Source organism: Rhinopithecus roxellana, chromosome 7, assembly GCF_007565055.1.
Source record: "Rhinopithecus roxellana isolate Shanxi Qingling chromosome 7, ASM756505v1, whole genome shotgun sequence".
Lineage (NCBI taxonomy): Eukaryota > Metazoa > Chordata > Mammalia > Primates > Cercopithecidae > Rhinopithecus > Rhinopithecus roxellana.
The window spans coordinates 127,261,731-127,280,127 of record NC_044555.1 but is presented as its reverse complement, the minus strand read 5'-3'; the positions used below and the strand labels follow the sequence as shown (position 1 = coordinate 127,280,127).

The 18,397-nt window shown below is 37.1% G+C and overlaps 1 protein-coding gene across 6 annotated transcripts in view; it reads left to right on the top strand.

Moving 5' to 3' along the window:
* Positions 1-11,157, top strand: part of MBNL3 (muscleblind like splicing regulator 3) — a 129,596-nt gene extending 118,439 nt beyond the window's left edge. For 5 of the 6 annotated variants that reach the window (XM_030933919.1, XM_030933916.1, XM_030933915.1 and 2 more), the window contains 3 exons: positions 916-1,010; positions 1,756-1,829; positions 3,522-11,157. In XM_030933919.1, the coding sequence (XP_030789779.1) occupies positions 916-1,010; positions 1,756-1,812 (152 nt within the window). In that variant the 3' untranslated portion in view covers positions 1,813-1,829; positions 3,522-11,157. The remainder of the gene's footprint in view (positions 1-915; positions 1,011-1,755; positions 1,830-3,521) is intronic. The other variant, XM_030933917.1, reaches the window with a different exon arrangement.
* The last annotated feature ends 7,240 nt before the right edge of the window (positions 11,158-18,397 follow it).

Below are 18,397 nucleotides of genomic sequence, written 5' to 3'. Positions count from 1 at the left end.
TTCAATCGATGTAGACATGATAAATTATTACATATGTGTGCTTGCCATTCACACATTGCCATTCACACATTAATTCCCTGGTTTGGTTTCTGAAATGAGCTAGACATCAGAAAGCACCCAAAACACTTTCTAAAAGAGATAGGAACTAGAAAAGGCAAAGATAAAATATCCTGCAAGAGATTTCACAGCTGCTAACCATTGTAGCTATAATAGTTGCTATGAAGACAAGATTTACTCTGAAGTACTCCATGTATTTGTTTGATAAATGGCCAAAGTTTCCCAGGAGTTTGCCAGAGGTGTACTTAAAAACCTGCATGCATAGTTCACGTATTCTTCATATCTGCCCCCCTACCACACACCAACCAGTCTACCTACCATGTCTTTGCATGCAGATCGGGTAAGTATACATATAACTGTCCATTTGCACCTGCAGATCTAGTGACGGCATTCATGTCCATAAGTCAGTGAACCTAAATTCCAATTTATGATTCCTTAATTCCATTTTGAATGCGCAATCCAGTTACTTGTCTGCTTAACTAGCTTCAGATAGATAGCTCTTGTAACATTGGATTTTTGTTTTCATATGCATTCATTATAGCCCCTTCTGAAAATTTAGCCTTTTGAGTAAACTGCAATGGGATTCTGCTCGAAACCTTACTAAATATTGAGAATGGTTCCATTTTCCATATTGGTAACTATAATTGGCTTTCCCCTTTTCTCTTTTTAATTTTCCCCCTTCCATGCTGTGTTGCTTTGCACTGACTGTGATTGCATGAACACCCTGATGTATTCGTCATTATGATGTCACATGGCTTGCTGCTGTGATACCTACCACACCTCATTCCATCGTAAATGTCATGGTTGCATAAATCCTCTACCCTCCTGTATGTTGCTTCTATGGTTTTCAACTGAAAGTGCCCATGATGCACGGTGCTACACCTACCACTGTGTCTGCAGCAACAACACCTGCCACCAGCGTTCCCTTCGCTGCACCAACTACAGGCAATCAGGTTTGGCCATTTATTTCAGCTGTTCAGATAGAGATAACTACAATGTTTTGGTAATGCACAGTATATGCTTTTTGGATTGGTGAGATTCTTATGTGTTTCTTAAGCCATTGTTACATTTAGAATTTTTATTTTTGTGTATATTCTAGAGTGCTATATGTGCTTTGCTGTTCATCTCAAGATGAATCAGAGGAGTTTTGCTCATTTTTAATTGGTTACCAGATGTTGCTCTTGATATTCTATATTTAATTACTGGTAACACACCAATCCTCAAATGTATATACTTAATATTACTTAAATGCTTCCTCATTGGTCAAGAGAATTTATTTTACTGCCATTTTTAATTATTGTGTTTAAACTTTGGCTTAGTACAGTCATCACCTTTACCTTCAGATCCACTGGAGAGAAAACAAAATATCACATTTTTTTCCAAGACATGGATATCTTTATCATTTCCCAGTGATTATATCAGAAGTTCCTTCTCATATGGACATTAGATGTGCTTGTCGTTTTGATTTTTATTTGCTTTAGGTATTTCTTGGCAGAGTTCACAAGGCAAATTATAAGTTTGGGGGGAGTCTTGAAATTATAAGGAGATATGTATGATAATTATTGTATAATATTAGGGCCATTTTGCTTTATTAAAGTGGGAACCATGCTTATAGACGAAAAGTTCCACATATATAACAACATAAACAGAATTCTCTCAAGAAACCATTTTAATCTAAAATCTTTTTTACTACTATAGATACCCCAATTATCAATAGATGAACTGAATAGCAGCATGTTTGTTTCACAGATGTAGAAGTTCCCAGTAGAACAGTAAGTTTCTTTAAGTATTAATATAAATAATATTTATAGGCTACATATTTTATTTACACAATTACACTTGCTAAAAGGCTTTGGTAAGTATTTTCATTCATAGACATTGCTTGTGACATAGAGCTTGATTTACACATTATAAATTTTCCAAATTGAAATGTGAGCGCAAATATGCAGTATCTTTTATATGGCAGTGACAGCTGGTACTGTATTTTCTCAATGAGCTAACACATTCTTAAATGTTTTCCTGTTATTAAAGGAATATATGATTTGTTAGACAGAGGCACAGATTACTTTTGAATTGTAATTCTTTAACCACTTTATAGCTTCATTATTGTTGGAGATCAAACAAGAATTTTCAGAATTTGACTGATAGGATTATGTTAAACACAGTAAGCACTATGCCTCTCGTGTGACATTGTATTGAATTTTGAGTGACATAGTTTAGTAACTGAGTCATTATTTTCATTCCAATCATGTCTCTTTTTTAAAAGTTTTGTTGTTGTGGGATTTTTCTTTTTCTCCTTCACCTTCAATCTCCTCTTTGCCTGGTGCCCATCATGGCACACACTTCATTTGAGCAATCATTCACTTAAGAACATGTGACTTCTGAAGCCACTTAAGACTCCTAGGTATTTTAATTAATTCTAGGGACTAACTAAAATAGTGTACCAACTCTGAATTACATACCTTCGTCATTGAAAGTTTGAAGTTCTCACACCTGGTGTGTTTCATTTGGTGGAAGGAGGCAGCAGTTCTGTTCCCTAGTTAACTAGTTCCCCAGATCCCAGCTAGCCCTTCTTTCCTGCTGAGGACACACAGGCTTAGAACACTAAGTGTTCTGGACAGAGCAGATAGCCAACTGGACATTTAATAAATAGGTCCCCTCAATCATAAGGAAGGATTTTAAAAGGCACCTTTGAGCACATGGGATAACTGAAGGAGCTATAAATTGTAATTGTTTGCAGGGGTGTCATTTGGGATAGTGGCAACTTGGGAATAGCACTAAACATGATAATGTAGGTTTTGCCAACACTTGTCCAACTTTCATGGGCTGCTTTACATCAAGGTAAACAAAAGTTGTCAAATTAACTTTCCAACAGAGCATGTTTGGGAAGAGTGATTCCTTCTTGCTTGATTTCGTTAGAAAATGTAGAGGTATTTGGCAGAACATAATCACTTCAATACGTAATAGGTGCTGAAAATTTCTCTAAAATTCCAAAATGTAATTTTGTACAATACAATACCCAGATTTCACAGGTAGGCTATTTCTACATGGCTCTAAAACATTCAGAAAAAAAGTTGAAAGTGTATTTAATATTTGCATATTTCAAAATGTTCAGTATCAAACATGTTTTCTCAGTACATGCCAGTTGAAAGGTGGACACATGGGTGTACGCTTAACAAAAAGTATTGGCATTGAGTAGATAAATAATGCCTTAAACATTGGAGTGCATCTCTGTTAGGACAGTTCTCCACATTAGCACTCAAAGGGTATCATAGACTATCATAGATACATGGTTCTTTGATGATCATTCTCAAAAGCCCCATTTCAATATGAAATTCAGATTGGGGATATTTTGGCACTGTTAACAGAACTGGAACAAGACCCACCACACTCTCCTGACTCTTCATTCAATAACCTTTCAATATTTCTCACCCTTTCTTTCTTTTTTTTTTTTTCCATTTCAGCTGAAATTCTGAACAGCAGAGTTATGGAGTATCAGAATCTTTCCATGGAAACCTCCATATGGCCTTTCTATATATTTTCGCGTATGTCTTATTCTACCAACACAACAATAAGCGTGTTGCAGTCAATGTATTAAGCAAAGCAAACCTGCCAGCCAGCAAATTCAGATAAAAAATAAAGCATTAAAAATCAATGGAGATGTTAAAACAACACAATAGAAAACTAGTAACTACCATCCATGCTATTTGAATTATCAAGCAGAACATGACCATAAAATTTGGTAACTTGTTACATTACTCTTTGTGATTTTCTAATAACCATGCTAAGTGTATTTCCACAGTGAGCTGTTGGCTTACTATATACATTCTTGGTGGATAAATTGTTCATCTGTTTTTGAGTGTTACCTTACTATTTTGTTTACAAGATAGTCTATTGGTTTGATTCAGGATGTAACAAATATATTCAGTACTATTTCTTGTATTGTGTTGTGCTGTGTTAGGTTTTTACATACTGTAGTGTTTTGCCGTATATGTGTGGTGTTTGATTTCGACTAAAGTGTTATTAGTGGGGAACAGAACTATATGTGCTTAAAACCATGACAGGTTCATGCAAATATGCTCTCTTTCTTTAGAATATTTCTGTAGGTTTCTTGGGACTGACATTTAAAATGCCTCACTTTTGAATGTGCACAAAACCTGTTCATTAACATGCATGTGTATAATTTGTACCTGCAGATCTGATGTTGCATAATACAATCAAATTGCTAGATGTTTTAAAGAGGGAAATAATTACCTGCACAAAGCAGAGAACTTCATAAAACATTAATCCCTATTTCACTCTTCTTAAATACCTTGGAAAATAAGACTTTACCTTTAAATGAATTTCTCAGCATTTATAGTAAAAATTATGTAAAGTGCCCATTAGACTTTTTGTGTGTGTGGCTTGAGAATCCTGTCTCCTAGGTTGAGTGTCTAAAACTCAGCCATTTGTCATCTTCAGCTGAGAAACTGGTACTTGGGAGCTTAAAAATATGCTAATTACAAGTTATAAATCAAACAGAGAGATGGGGGCGTGGAGATAGTTTTTACGTACTCGAGGAAAGTGTGTAAAACCATGGCAATGTCACCTTTTACACAAATGCCATTTTCCAAATGCAAATGGCTCATGCTCCTTAGACTACTCTTTGAATAACAAGTAAAAAGCAATCTAGCAAAAGTCAGTCAGGGTGAAAGAGAATTGGTTACAAATAAGGACTTTCCTCCCCAAATGGACAGTCTTCTCTATTGATCACAGAGGGAGCCTGAGTACAGGCTTGGAGAAATGGCTAGGACAGGGAACAGGGAAGCACTTACAATTATTCCTTGATTTATTCAAAAGAACTGGGAAAGATGGTTGTAGTTGCCTTTAGCTTCGGTTCAACTGAATTTCGTTTTGTTAAACAGTTCAGTGAAGGAGAAAGCACCTGTGATATATGGCAAGTGTCCCCCTGCCCAAACTTTAACATCAGACCTTCTCACATCATAACCAAGCCTTTTTTTGCTTGTTTGGATTTGTTTGCCTTTATATATGTTTGAAAATGACAATAGAGAGGGTTTTAGCACCCTTTGAATGAGACAGAGTAGCTATACTCCACAGAGCTCAGCTGAATTCACATTACTAATCCTTATGAAAGAATTTTACAACCAAATAATTCCTGTGGTGTGTGACATATCTCATCCACTCTACTCAGTTATTAATGTTATTATACAGTGGTGGAAACATGAGATTTTACATCAAGTAATAGATTTAATATTTTCTAGTAAATAGGTGTTCTTTCACCAGAAAGTATAAAACCATCATATGTATACATATATACATATATATGTATATATATATATATAATTGTTTTTCTCCTTCATGAATATGACAAGTAAAAAGCAAATCTGATTGAGGATAACTTAAGCTGGCTAGAAGTGTTCGAATCACAGAACAATGGAGTTAGCAAAATCCTTTTCATAGTTGATGGAACTGAATCCAGGGGCATTTGACTTGCCCAAGGCTACCTTAGCCATTGTGGGAACTAGAAATATCTCCTGCTTCCCATTGTTCCTCCTTTTCACATTGTTTGTGCTTCAGAACATTTGATGCTCTCTCCCAAAGCAGACCCATTTGGCTCGGAATGCGAGAGAGCAAAATTAGCTTTCTGGGAATTGATACTCTGTTGATCTTAATTATCCATCCAAATCCTGATCAACAGTGCTTTCTAAACAGTCTTGCTTGTATTGAGCCATTGTCAGCTGTTGACAGTGTTGCGTGGAATTAGAGATCAAGAGTTGTCCTGACTTTTACCTACGGACTCTTTGAACCAGTTAATTTCTGTTTCTTAAATCTTAACATTGCTATAGAAGAAAGTAGTGTATGCCTTTTTGAAATTCCTCCTGTATGGAACTGAGTTTTGTATGATCTGTGCCAGTGCCTCTCCAGAAGGGCGAATCTGACTACATGAATCCAGGAGGGATGCACCTGAGCTAGTCTGGATATATTTCTTAAAGGAGACAAGAACTTTTTTCTGCAAAATGAACTTTTGTATAGTTTGACATCTGCATGCAGTGAACTATCTCACTTAACTTTTTCAACTTTGGGCAAAGATGTACATAAACCATAGATAATAGACCTAGAGTACAGCTGTTTTCATGTTGCGTTAAGCACTGGAAGACATTAACAATGACTTACTTTAAAGTAAAAGGTTCAGTGAGGAATATTTAGGGCCATTGTATTTTTGGTGCCACAATTTTCTACATCGCTGGCATTTTAAAAGTTGTTTTGTAAATGAATTTAAAGAAAGAAAGCTCAGAGCCCTAAAGTTTTGATCAAATTCAATAGAGTTTTGAGAAAAAAATACAATTTTAAGATAGCACTCTTTGAACTAGATGTGCAATGACTTATTCAAATTATCTTTATTCAAGAAAAGAAAAGAAAGATAAGTCATTAGACTATAAATTTCCATTTAAAAAGACAAGTCACAAAACTAATCAGTGACTCTAAACAAAAATTTACTGGATGAATTGTATATATAAAATTCTAATCACTTATGATTCTTAGTTAACATTTTATAAGCTTTGTATTTTACAGGGGCCTCTATTTATCCAAATTTATTGTTTTTTTCCATTTTTCTCAGCCTCTTGCAAAAAATATGCAAGAGTGCTGAAACTTGGATAAAACGGGTCATGTATACAGAGAAAATAATCTAAAAGTTACCTTTAAGAGGGATTTAGTAGTGTCAACTTTTTAAAAAAGTACTACGTGACCATAACATACGTATATTTTAAAGAGGGATTAAGATTAAATTAAAATAAATGGATTCATAAAATTGCTATTTAAATATAGTATTTACTTTTGTAATTGGAGCATGATTCCACAACCAGCAGTGGCATTTCATTTCACTTATCTAGATCAGAGGCTTTAATTTGTAGTTAATCATGATGTGGAAAGTCATATTCTCTCTACCCCATCAATTTTCTTCATACATTTTTGAACATGCTGAAGCACTTTGATCTTGCCATAAGTGTTGTCCTATACCGCTAGGCGGTGTTCACTAATGGGAGGGCCTCAGCTCACCTGCTCTCCACTTTGGGAAAAAACAAGTACCTCCTCCCTACCATCAGCAGAAACCGAATGAAATTAATCTTTGCAACTTGAATCTGTTTTAAGTAGCATTACCAATAAGCATAGTGATGTCTGAATAAGGAATGACATTTACATTACATTTTATTAAATAGGAGAGAACGTTAATGTGCTACTTGAAATGTTATTTGGTTCTTTGTCCCCCTCTTTGAAGAGTATAGATAAGGATGCTCTTAGGTAAAATGCAGCCACAAGTTTTCTGAGTTCCTTTAGTCTGTAGGGTAGGCTATGAGGTACAGAATGATTGGAAACTGAAATCCTCATTATTTGTCTCTAAAATACATTTCACACACATTGAAACAGAAATAGGCAAAATTTATAAGGGAAATCTGATTTCCCATTTCTGATGAATAGATATACTAAGATAGTAGCCTCATTTAACCAGTGCGTGTAGAAGGCACTAGAATAAATAGCATGTCCAAGTGTATAACAACTTCTTCTGTAAATTTAGTTGCTAGCCTAATCAAACTGTAAATATAACTCACTAATTGGTACCATATTTTCATTTTTCTTATTGTTCATCTTTAAGGCTTTATTTTATTGCTTTTCTGTAGCTCTAAGTAACTAATGAATTTAATTTCGAAGGAAAGTTAAAGAAAGTTTAAGCTTTTACTGCATGGATTCTGCCCGCCTAGCTAGGTTCTAAACTGACACTGAAGTATGACAAGATACAGATTATAGTCCAAAACTATCCTTTACAGTTCACAATTTAAGAACAAATTTAACTTTATATACAAATAATAATTGTTATCTAATTATATTTAGTTGTTGCTTTGGCAACAAAATTACAACATGGCTACCTTTAGACATTTGTGTATGTGAACATTTTACTTGTAAACTATAGGTGATTTGTGACAGTATGAGCATGTAGAAAATACAGCTCAAAACTATGAAAACAGACATGGTTGAGTTATTTTTTAAACCCAAAGGCCCATATATAAAAGCTGAATTTGTGTCCTTGTGTGACTTTTGTGAAAAAGTTTGTAACACATGGATTCTAGAATCAGGCTTTATAGTTTATAGAATTTGTTGTGTGGATAGGGTTATTCCACAGTATTTAGACTTAAAAACACAATCATTGAATTTTTAATACACTACCTAACTTTTTTATAACTTTATTCAAAATTACCCTATTCAAGTGGCATAGCTGTAGCTGCAAAAATTCTGTTTTCTGGAATTACATAAGCAACTATAGCTATATGAGGATTAAAGCATGACTAAAGCCTCTTTGGAAATTAATTCATATTTTTAAAACTATACGTAAAGATACTGTGGAATGACCCCTTAACAGTGTTTAAGAAACATATGCTGCAGTTAATTGACTGTCTCAGTTAGGGTGCGGATGTGTGAGACACACCTTTTTTGCACTTGATGTACATAGTCCATGAAAGCAATCCTTGGAGCTTTTTTTAAATGTGAGAAGTCTGTGATAATAGTGGAAAAGTTAGTAAGAGAGAGTTATTTCTAAGGCTTTGAAAAGGAGGGTGTTTTTGCTCTAAGACTTAACTAAAGCATAATGTTGCTTTGCTGTTATGGAGGCTTTCTGGTTTGCTACAGGTCACCAAAAGAGAAGGCTAGTAACAGGTAACAGGTCAACCTCAGCTAACAGCATTGAACAAGAGTAGAATAACTTCATCTTTTAACAAGATCATTAGCAAAGATTGTTTGCTTTTTAAATTAATCCCCACTATAAACACACACACACACACACACACACACACACACACACACACACACACACCAGGCAGATTCTAGAACAAGTTTTCCCTTTTCAGTGGTTGCAAGCAGTGAAATACCTCATATATTACAGGATAGATATTACCTTTATGATAGAATCAGATTTTGTCTTTCACAGAAAGTGATCAGCTGATATATGTGTCAGTTAAAATGTTTATCAATTAATAGTTATTTAATGGACAAATTGTTAATGTTGACCACTGTTCCTCCTTTAAGATCCAGTAACCAAAACGAAATCGGTAACCATTGAAAGATGATATTTAACAGTTAAGGATGGCCAACATAGGGCAGTTCATTCCCTTCAACAAAGGAAAAAAAATGCTGCTGGCACAACTTTATAACTGACTTTATTTACATTATACCTGTTCAGTGGAAGCTGTTTTCTGACCTACCTTTACCAGATTACAAAGTACTTAACTGTGCCACTTCAGCCTCCCACTGTTTTGTTTTAACTAAACAGAAGAGAACCAGCCAAAATCTTACATAACACAGGAGCTGGAAGAGAATGTTTCAATCTGACCATCTCTGCCAATTTTAGCTCCCACACCACCTACAGATAGCCAGTTAACTTTCTTTTTGCCCCAGGCAATGAGGCCTAGAAGAGGTCAAGGTTAGAAAGGTTAAGCGTTTGATCACCACAGGTACTTTGAGTACCTAGAGAAGGAGCCCATCCTGGGGTTGGTGGAGTTGGTATTGCTACTCGTTTTGATAGTTGTCACTTACAGAGAAAGAAAAATAAGCCAAAGCCAGAAAGCAATCCAAGCCTTACAGTTGTCCAATACCTCAGGGCCAGTTGGCTAGAATTTTCTTTTCCCTCAGCCCATAATCACGTAGAGTTAGCCATACAACAAACAGCCTGACAATCTGACCAGCATTTCCATTGATATAATATATAAGCATTCCTTCATTCTGTGGTTAGGAATTCCAACTTCAGCCCTATCTTCAACATAATTTCCCAATTTAACCTATGTACTGATATGGACATTTCTTTGTGAATCTGCCAGATTCAAGAATGTATTTTTCTAAGGTCAATAGAGATATGACATTTTAAGTCGGGAAAAATCACCTATAAATTAGTAGGAATAACCGTAGAAGCATCACAAAAGATACCCCATGTATAGATGGCATGGTGTGCATGCTGACAGCCACAGGGTCATACTCTGGAGTTTCAACATAGAGGCTGTATTTCAATAAGTAAGACGAATTAGGGAATTAAGTATAACAAATGGATGTAACTGAGGCCAAGAAAAAAAAAAGCCCTCTATTACTAACCTCAAGAAAGTATTTAGTTTGACTAATTTGTGCAGTTTCCAGCCCTTCTACTTGTTCTTGCCTATAAGAGAATCACTAATACTCAAAAGCTGTATTACTGAAGAGAAATTTTATCTTTAAATAGAATCCATCCACAATTATGGTATATGTAAAAAAAAATGTATCACTATGAAATAAGTCGCAGCTCTTTGAAGATATTGCAAAATCCTTGCTAGGCATCTACATCATATTAGTTTTTAAAAAAATACCTCTGTAACAAGACCTAAAAGTAACCCAACTATTAAGCAGTGCTTTTTTTCGCTGAAAACACACAACCTAAAGATTTATCTGTCATAAAACTGCATGGTTCCAGAGCTTTATTTCTGTGTAGAGATGCTATTTGTTAGTGATGGAAACAAATTATTTTGTTGCTATGTCTTTTGTGTCTAGCAGTTGAGAGAATGATATGACCATCATATCACTGGATCATGGGAATGAATGCCCTTTTCAAAATAAGTTTCTTTTTATTATTGTTGCTGCTTTAACAGAAAATGAGCCATTTGTCCCCATGCTCCCAAATTACAATCATTTAAATTAAAAAACTTTTGAAGGATTTTCCTAAATATATTCTTTTTTAAAGGGCTAAATTTGTGCATTCATATGACAAGAATTTGGAATAATGTGAAAAATGGAGGCACATAGTTTGGGTGGAAAATGGCAATTAAAAATACATATAAGAAAATTATTAGCCCTGTGTAACATATTTAAATAATGGCCAGAATATTTCATGAGTACCAACTTTTCCCATAGTATTTTTACTCCAAAATGCAATAGCTCATTCCCTCAACTGCAGACACTTTGATTTTTTTTCAAGTTATAGTGCTGTAGTGCTTGTTTATATTTAAAACTGCACATTATGCAGCTCATTTTAGTATGCTACTTCCATGTTTATTTTTTGTTCTTTTAATAAAATCTGTAAACTTCTTGGTTATGTCTTTTTTTATGAATCCATATTCACACATTAGGAATTCACTTGAAGGCTATTCATGTTCTAGTATATTAATGCTAATATTTAGTAATTCTAAAATGAAATTTAAATTTCTGAGTTGGCTCAATGTTATATTTCATACATAAAGTAAATTTATTTCCAAATATACCATCAGTATTTTGAATTATGTAGATAATATATCCATTGTGTTAGGCCTATTACTCCTATAAGATTGAAGTTACTAACACAAGAAAGACACTTCTATTTTAATAAAAGAAAACTTAAAATTTTGAGAGAATGCTTACTAGTTTCTCTTGTGCCTCAGAAATCCTAAAGGCATATTCTGAGATACATTATTAGAAATTTCTCTTTCCCAGTTATTCATGTCTATCCTGCATCCCCAGTGTAACATATGAAACCAGTGTTGTTTATTTCATACTTTCCAGATGGGTATCAATCATTTAATAACAATGAGATGCATGCATTTTTCCATTAAAATGTTTTCTCTCACTTAAAATTGGTTATCTTCAACAAATGGCACAGTAATAAAAGGATGATCATTTTTGTTCTTTAAGAAAGTAAATGTAATTTGGTAATATTTTGTTCTGCCTTATTTCAAAATGCTTCAAAAATGCAAATCTGGAACTTCTCTGCATTGACCACTGTTCTGGAGTCGGGCTGATAGAAAACTGGGGTGAACAGAGTTTAGATCAGAGGCTGTGGCAGAGCAAAGTATTACTGATGTGTCTCTTAACAGTGAAGAGGGTCAGGGAGGAGGTTGGGTTTTACTATTTCTAAGGTGGTTCCCACGATGGCATTTCTTGATAAGCCAACTTTGAGCTGATTAATGTTTTGTAGGTGTTTCTGTGAGTCTGATAATACCAGCACTAAAACCAGTTCAGTATATAGACATTTACAAGAGGTCTTAGGCCTCTTCAGAATTCAGTTAATGTCTTTCTCTTTGGGGCTGCTGAATGTTAGGTAAGAATTCAGGGCAAGCATTCCCGACCATCATCAAAGTGGAGACTTGGAGTTTCTATTGGCTGGAAGAAAGTTGACCCACAGGCAAAACCAGATGTAAACCAAGTTTGTCTTGGGTACTTTTAAAATTCTTTTCACAGCATCCTTTCCTCATCCCTGATGGTGGCCTCTGGCCCAGGAAAATCCTCAAGATAGCAACTTATCAGGCCTGCTTCCTCTGATAGATCTGGACTTTTCCCCTTAAGTACTTTCCTGTTGGGCTTCTCAGACTATGGAGAGCTGCTCATAGTTGAGATCTAAGAGACAAATTACCCTATGGTGTTCAAGAATGGCCATACTTAATGTGCTGCCTGTCCTGAAAGTGTTCACATTTAAAAAGGCATGACTTTCCAATGGGCAAATATCAGACACCTACATGCATAGATAAGGGAAATATGTTTTACTTAAGCAAACTTCTAGGCATTGAATCTCAGTGTTTAGGCACAGAGATGGAATTCCTATAAGCAATGCAGTCATTCACCACCTCAGGAAGGCCAAAAAATGAAGACTCTTGTAACTTTGTTATTATCAGGAAAGTTATGATATGATAATGAACCTAAAATACTGACTAGATAGTGAACATCCTAAAATTCCACTGACCAGAATCCACTCCCATGGTCATCATCTGTAGAGGGCATGATACAGTGACAGGCCTGAGGTATGATTATAATTCTGGAGTAATTTAAAGCCTATATTTGTTAAACTTTAACAGATGGACACACACTCTCTGATTTTCTACTTGGCTCTTTCCTCTACTGGAAATGCGCATTTAACTAAACCTTCCTGGCTTTTCTGTTCAGTGCCTGACTTACACTACTCCCTTAGGCAGGAGGACAGTGGGTGTATGTGGAGTAAAAACCAAGAGCTCCAAACAGAGATTTTGGATACAAAGGGCAGCCACCAGGAAATAGGGTGAGCTTTGTGAGAGGGACAGACTATCTGATTCCCATCTGTACAAACATGTCCAAAGCAAAAGCACAGCATTCTAAAGGGGATGCAGAAATTAGTATACAATGGCAGTTCTGGTCAGTGTAGCCCAGCATTTTTCTGTTGTGCATGGAAAGAACACAGTGAAAAGGCAGGCAGGGCATCCGGTGCAAAGTACAACAGACATAGACACACAAATCCAGTTTTCCTGATGAGAGAGGGGCTATCTCTTCATAAGTGATGCAATGCAATGCAGGCATGTACAAGTACAAGGAAAGATTGATTTTTAAAAAGTCATAGTGTAACTGGATGAATACCAGCAACAGCACCTGCTAAAGCAGACAGCCTGTTCATTAAAAACTGGACTTGAGGGAATGGAGAAAGAATCTGAGGAGCCTGCAGTCAGCATGCTTGTAGAGACCTTATGGCTACAGAAGATGATGATCAACTCATAGAGGTTCAATGTAGTTCTCAAGAAGAGGGTGGGAAAGCATAAGATGGGGACTAAGACTTTGCCTTTAACCTTCATGACATGAATTGAATGACCCTTTGTTGGAAAAAAATGGCAGTTATGAGATAATTGTATCCATGTTAATTATATATATTTCTATATATATAGTAAGTGGTTATTGATGTGCCTTTGTTAACCATTTAAATATTTAATAAATGTGTGTGTAGTTTGTTCAAAGTGTTTCAATTCTCAATTTCTATGAACAAAGACCCAAGTTAAAGCCACTTACGGGTAGTTACACTAGGAAAACTTGCACCCATAAGAATCCATGCAAACAATGGTCATAATTTGGGGCTCACAGAAGGGGCTGCCAATGAAAGCCAAGTGGCATTTGTTCTAACAATCACACCCCATTTTCACAATTCATATACAAAACCTCAGTGATAAGCAACTGTTTACCATAAACTGAGCTACAAGCCAGTGGTAGAGAACACCCTAATAAGCAACTCCTTTCTTCTAATGGACACCATCAGAAATACTAAAGATGCCTGGAATCTCAGTGTCACTGAGATGAAATTCTGGAGCCAGAGGAACACCCAAACCACACAGGAACAATATCCAAGGAGTGTCAGACATCCCAACATGTCGTCCTCTACTCTCCACATTCTGGAGAAATGTTCCTGTGGGGGGAAAAAAAAATACAGCTCTAGATATTGTTAGGGTGGCTTAGGGAAAAGTCGGTCCAAGAATAACATTTTTGGTAATAACAGACTAAAAAATAATTGGAAATTTATGATTATGAATGCATTCTGTGCTGTGCCATTTGACCCTTCTCCTTTCTGCTCTATCCTCCACATTACTGCCAGAGTCATTTGCCTAAAGTGAAATGGTGGATTATTTCGATTCCTGATTAACATCTTCACAGCTCCTCAATGTCTATGGAATAGTCTACACTCTGACATAGCACTCTTTCGTGCTCTGGCCTTGGGCATGCCCTTTACCTTTCCCCTCTGCCTCGTGTAATGTGTTACAAAAGCAAGCCAGAGGTGAACAGTGGTTCAAACAGTAAAAACAGATTTTACTCAGGACTCTTGCCATATGGGAAAAGAGACCTCAGTATTGAACGGGGTTCAATTTTAAATACAACAAGGAAAAATGGGAATTTATAGCCAAGGAGTAGGGTAGGGGACAGTGGATGGAAGATTACTAAGAGGAAACATCAGAGATAAGGGGCAGGGTGGGGACGCAGCGGGTTTGGGGGATCGATTCTGGCTAACCTGACCTAACAGGATTCTTGCTGAAGACAGGTCAGGGTGAAAAGACATCACCTGGGAGTCGGTAGAGGATGAGAAACCTGATCAGATATCAAGGGTGGGCTTCTGGCTAAACCAACTTGGCAAGATTCTTGCTAAAATTGAGCAATGCAAAGACAAACATGGAAGTGTAAACACTGAGGCCAAGTTGGGAAGAGGACTCAGAAGAATCTGACTAAAGTTTGATCAAGGAATAACTTCATCACTGTACATTCCAGGCAAGTTAAAGCACTGTTGGGGAAATGTAATAAAACAAGAGATCTTCTCCCAATCCAGAAATCTTCTCCAGAAAGGTAGTAAAGAAAGAAAACACTCTTATTATTGAATAAACATTAAACCAGAATGTGATGTACATCGCAGGTAACTCGCTAAGAGAATGCAAAGACAAAGGAATCTCACCCCCTAATATAGCAAAGCAGATACAACCCATTACATGTACGTTCCCAATATAAGTAATGACTAGTCCTTGACCAAGAGGATTTTAGAGCACCTTTTGTCACACAAAATTTTGTCCTAACTTTACGGTGATAATTGGAGAAGTCACTTGTGGTGGCTTTATATGAAGAAGAAACAAATTTTCTCATATATTTTAAGCAGGAGGTAGTTTTGCAAATTGGAGCAAGGACCATGAAAGTTAGGCTCTTACCCTCCTATGGGAACTGGGAGATAGGGATGCTACCTCCCTTGATGTTTGCATTTCAAAAAGATAGCTCCTAGGAGTTGTAAGACTGGGAGAAAGGCTTACTTATTTAGCCATTTAAAAGATTTGCATAAAAAAGACTTGCAAAGGACAGAGAAAGAAATTTTAAAAGGGAAGGGGGTAGTGTAGAAAGAAGTCTCTTCCCTTATGTTCAACAGGGAGAATTAAGCTTCTTATTTTTAACTTGTGTCTGCCCTTACACCACTCTCTGTTTCCCAGATACACACCATGGGTTCCCATGTCTCTGTCTTTTCATCTCAACTTGAAACACCTTTTCTTCTTCTTCTTCCTCTTCTTTGGAAACCCATCCTATGTTGACATGGTTTGACTGTGTCCCCATCCAAATCTCATCTGGAATTGTAGCTCCCATAATCCCCACATGTCCTGGGAGGGACCCAGTGGAAGGTAATCGAATCACTGGGAGCGGGGTTTTCCTGTGCTATTCTTGCGATAGTGAATAAATCTCACAAGATATGATGGTTTTATAAAGGGCACTTCCCCTGCACATGCTCTCTTGCTTGCTGCCATGTAAGATGTACTTTGCTCCTCCTCCACCATCTGTCATGATTGTGAGACCTCCCCAGCCATGTGGAACTGTGAGTTCATCAAACCTTTCTTTTATAAATTACCCTGTCTCAGGTATGTCTTTATTAACAGCATGAAGATGGACTAGTACATACGTATGTATCAACTAGCACTCCCTTGAGGTCTTCTCTGGTCTCACCTGCTACACTGAGATGCAGCTAATATTTCTTTAGTGCTTACCAGGTGATCTCAAAGCTCAATTCCCACATCCTCTATAGTGCTTCTAACATTGTCTCTGTGCCTCCTTCATTAAATCTGGCTTCTCAAGAGCAAGAACCGGGTCTCGTTGATTTTAGTATCCTCTATGATACTTGGAACAGTAGCCATACAGTACAACTGCAGTAAAAACTTGGGGGAGAAATAACTAACAAGTCAGGGCACTTTTATTGTAAAGAAGAAAGAAAATCCATTCAAATAAAAGGGATTCATGTAATGATAAAGAAAAATTTCAGTTTCCAGCTGCAGGAAGAACAACTGGGCCTCATGAAATTGAAAAGTTATCAGATGGCTTGTTTCTCACCTCTTTTTCCCTGTCTTGATCTCTCTGTGTCTGTCTGTCTGTATCTCTCTGCTCCATTCTCCTGCTTCTGTGTGCAAACTAGCTTTCTCTGCTTACTTATAAGCACTGATAATAACTTATCAGTGATTGATCAGGACTACTCCCAGAATGGTAGCCTTGTACCAAGAGTCTTCACGAATGATAGCCAACCTGAGAAGCACCTGCAAGGTTTATGAAACAAAGATTGCTGGAGACCCACCCCACAATTTCTGATTAGGCAGCTATTGTATGAGGTATGAGAATTTGCATTTCTAACATGTTCTCAGATAGTTGATTCTAATGATCTGGGAACTACACTTTGAAAACCAATGATTGATGTGAACTTCAAGCTTGACTCCCCACAGAGAATTGACTCAGTCACTGGGCTCCAATGCCTGAGTCTCATGAGAGAGAATCTGATTGGTCCAATTTGAGTCAGATGCTATCTCTGTTCCACTCAGTTGTGGCCAAGAGGTTGGAGTCACATGGTACATATGACATGTTGTCTCTTTGAGGCTGTGGGTTGGGAAACTTTCCCAAGAAGTTAGATCTCTAGTACAGTCACTGCCACAGCTGTTTTTAAAGCCATTAGATTTTCTACACTGAATTAGTTCCTTGGTTCATGTGGCTCAATTCTCCATAGCCAATAGAGCTGATAGGAAAATAATAACCATCTATTGGGCATCACCAGCCAGTCATCTCAAATTGAATCAAAACTTTATATTCAGCCCCAAAATAATCTTCCTGGGCCTGGCGCAGTAGCTCATACCTGTAATCCCAGCACTTTGGGAGGCGGAGGCGGGCAGATCATGAGGTCAGGAGATCGACACCATCTTGGCTAACACGGCGAAAGCCCGTCTCTACTAAAAATACAAAAAAAATATAGCCGGGTGTGGTGGCGGGCGCCTGTAGTCCCAGCTACTCTGGAAGGTGAAGCAGGAGAATGGCGTCAACCTGGGAGGCGGAGCTTGCGGTGAGCCGAAATCATGCCTCTGCACTCCAGCTTGGGCGACAGAGTGAGACTCCGTCTCAAAAACGAAACAAAACAAAACAAAATCATAATCTTCCCTTTCAAATATGCTGCCTCTCCAGCCAGTAGTGCAAGTCAGAAACTTCTTTGACTCTTCCTCGTTTACCCCAATCTATAAACTTTTGTCAATTCTATTTCCTAATTATTTTCTCTATCCCTACTATGCCTGGTTAGTTTAACTTGACACCCTACCTCCAGTGATTTTTTTTTTTTTCTAAATCTGTTCTTCACATGACTTTCAGAGTGATCTAGCTAAAGCAGCTTCCCAACCTTAGCTCTCAGGATAGTTGTGTTGGGCACAGGGCAGATGGAGCCTGGGCCTGTTGTCTTCAGCAGCATGCAGCTGCAAGTCTACCTCACCCAGAGTGCCACACAAAAATTATCATGCTGCATATACTAAGATGTGATATGAAAAGAGATTGGGAAGCTTGGATCTAAAGCACAACTTCAACTAGGCAACTCCTCTGCTTAAAAACTTTCAATGACACCCCATGGGTCTTGGGATAAAACTTAAATAAACCTTACAATAGCCTATAACATCTGGCATGATCCAGTCCCTGTCTAACTTTCCAGCCTCATCTCTTGCCATTACTTGCCTTGGACTTGCTTCAACAGCAGGTAAATGCTTATGCTTGTAGTTTCCAGCACACACTCTGCTGTTTCATGCCTGCAAGT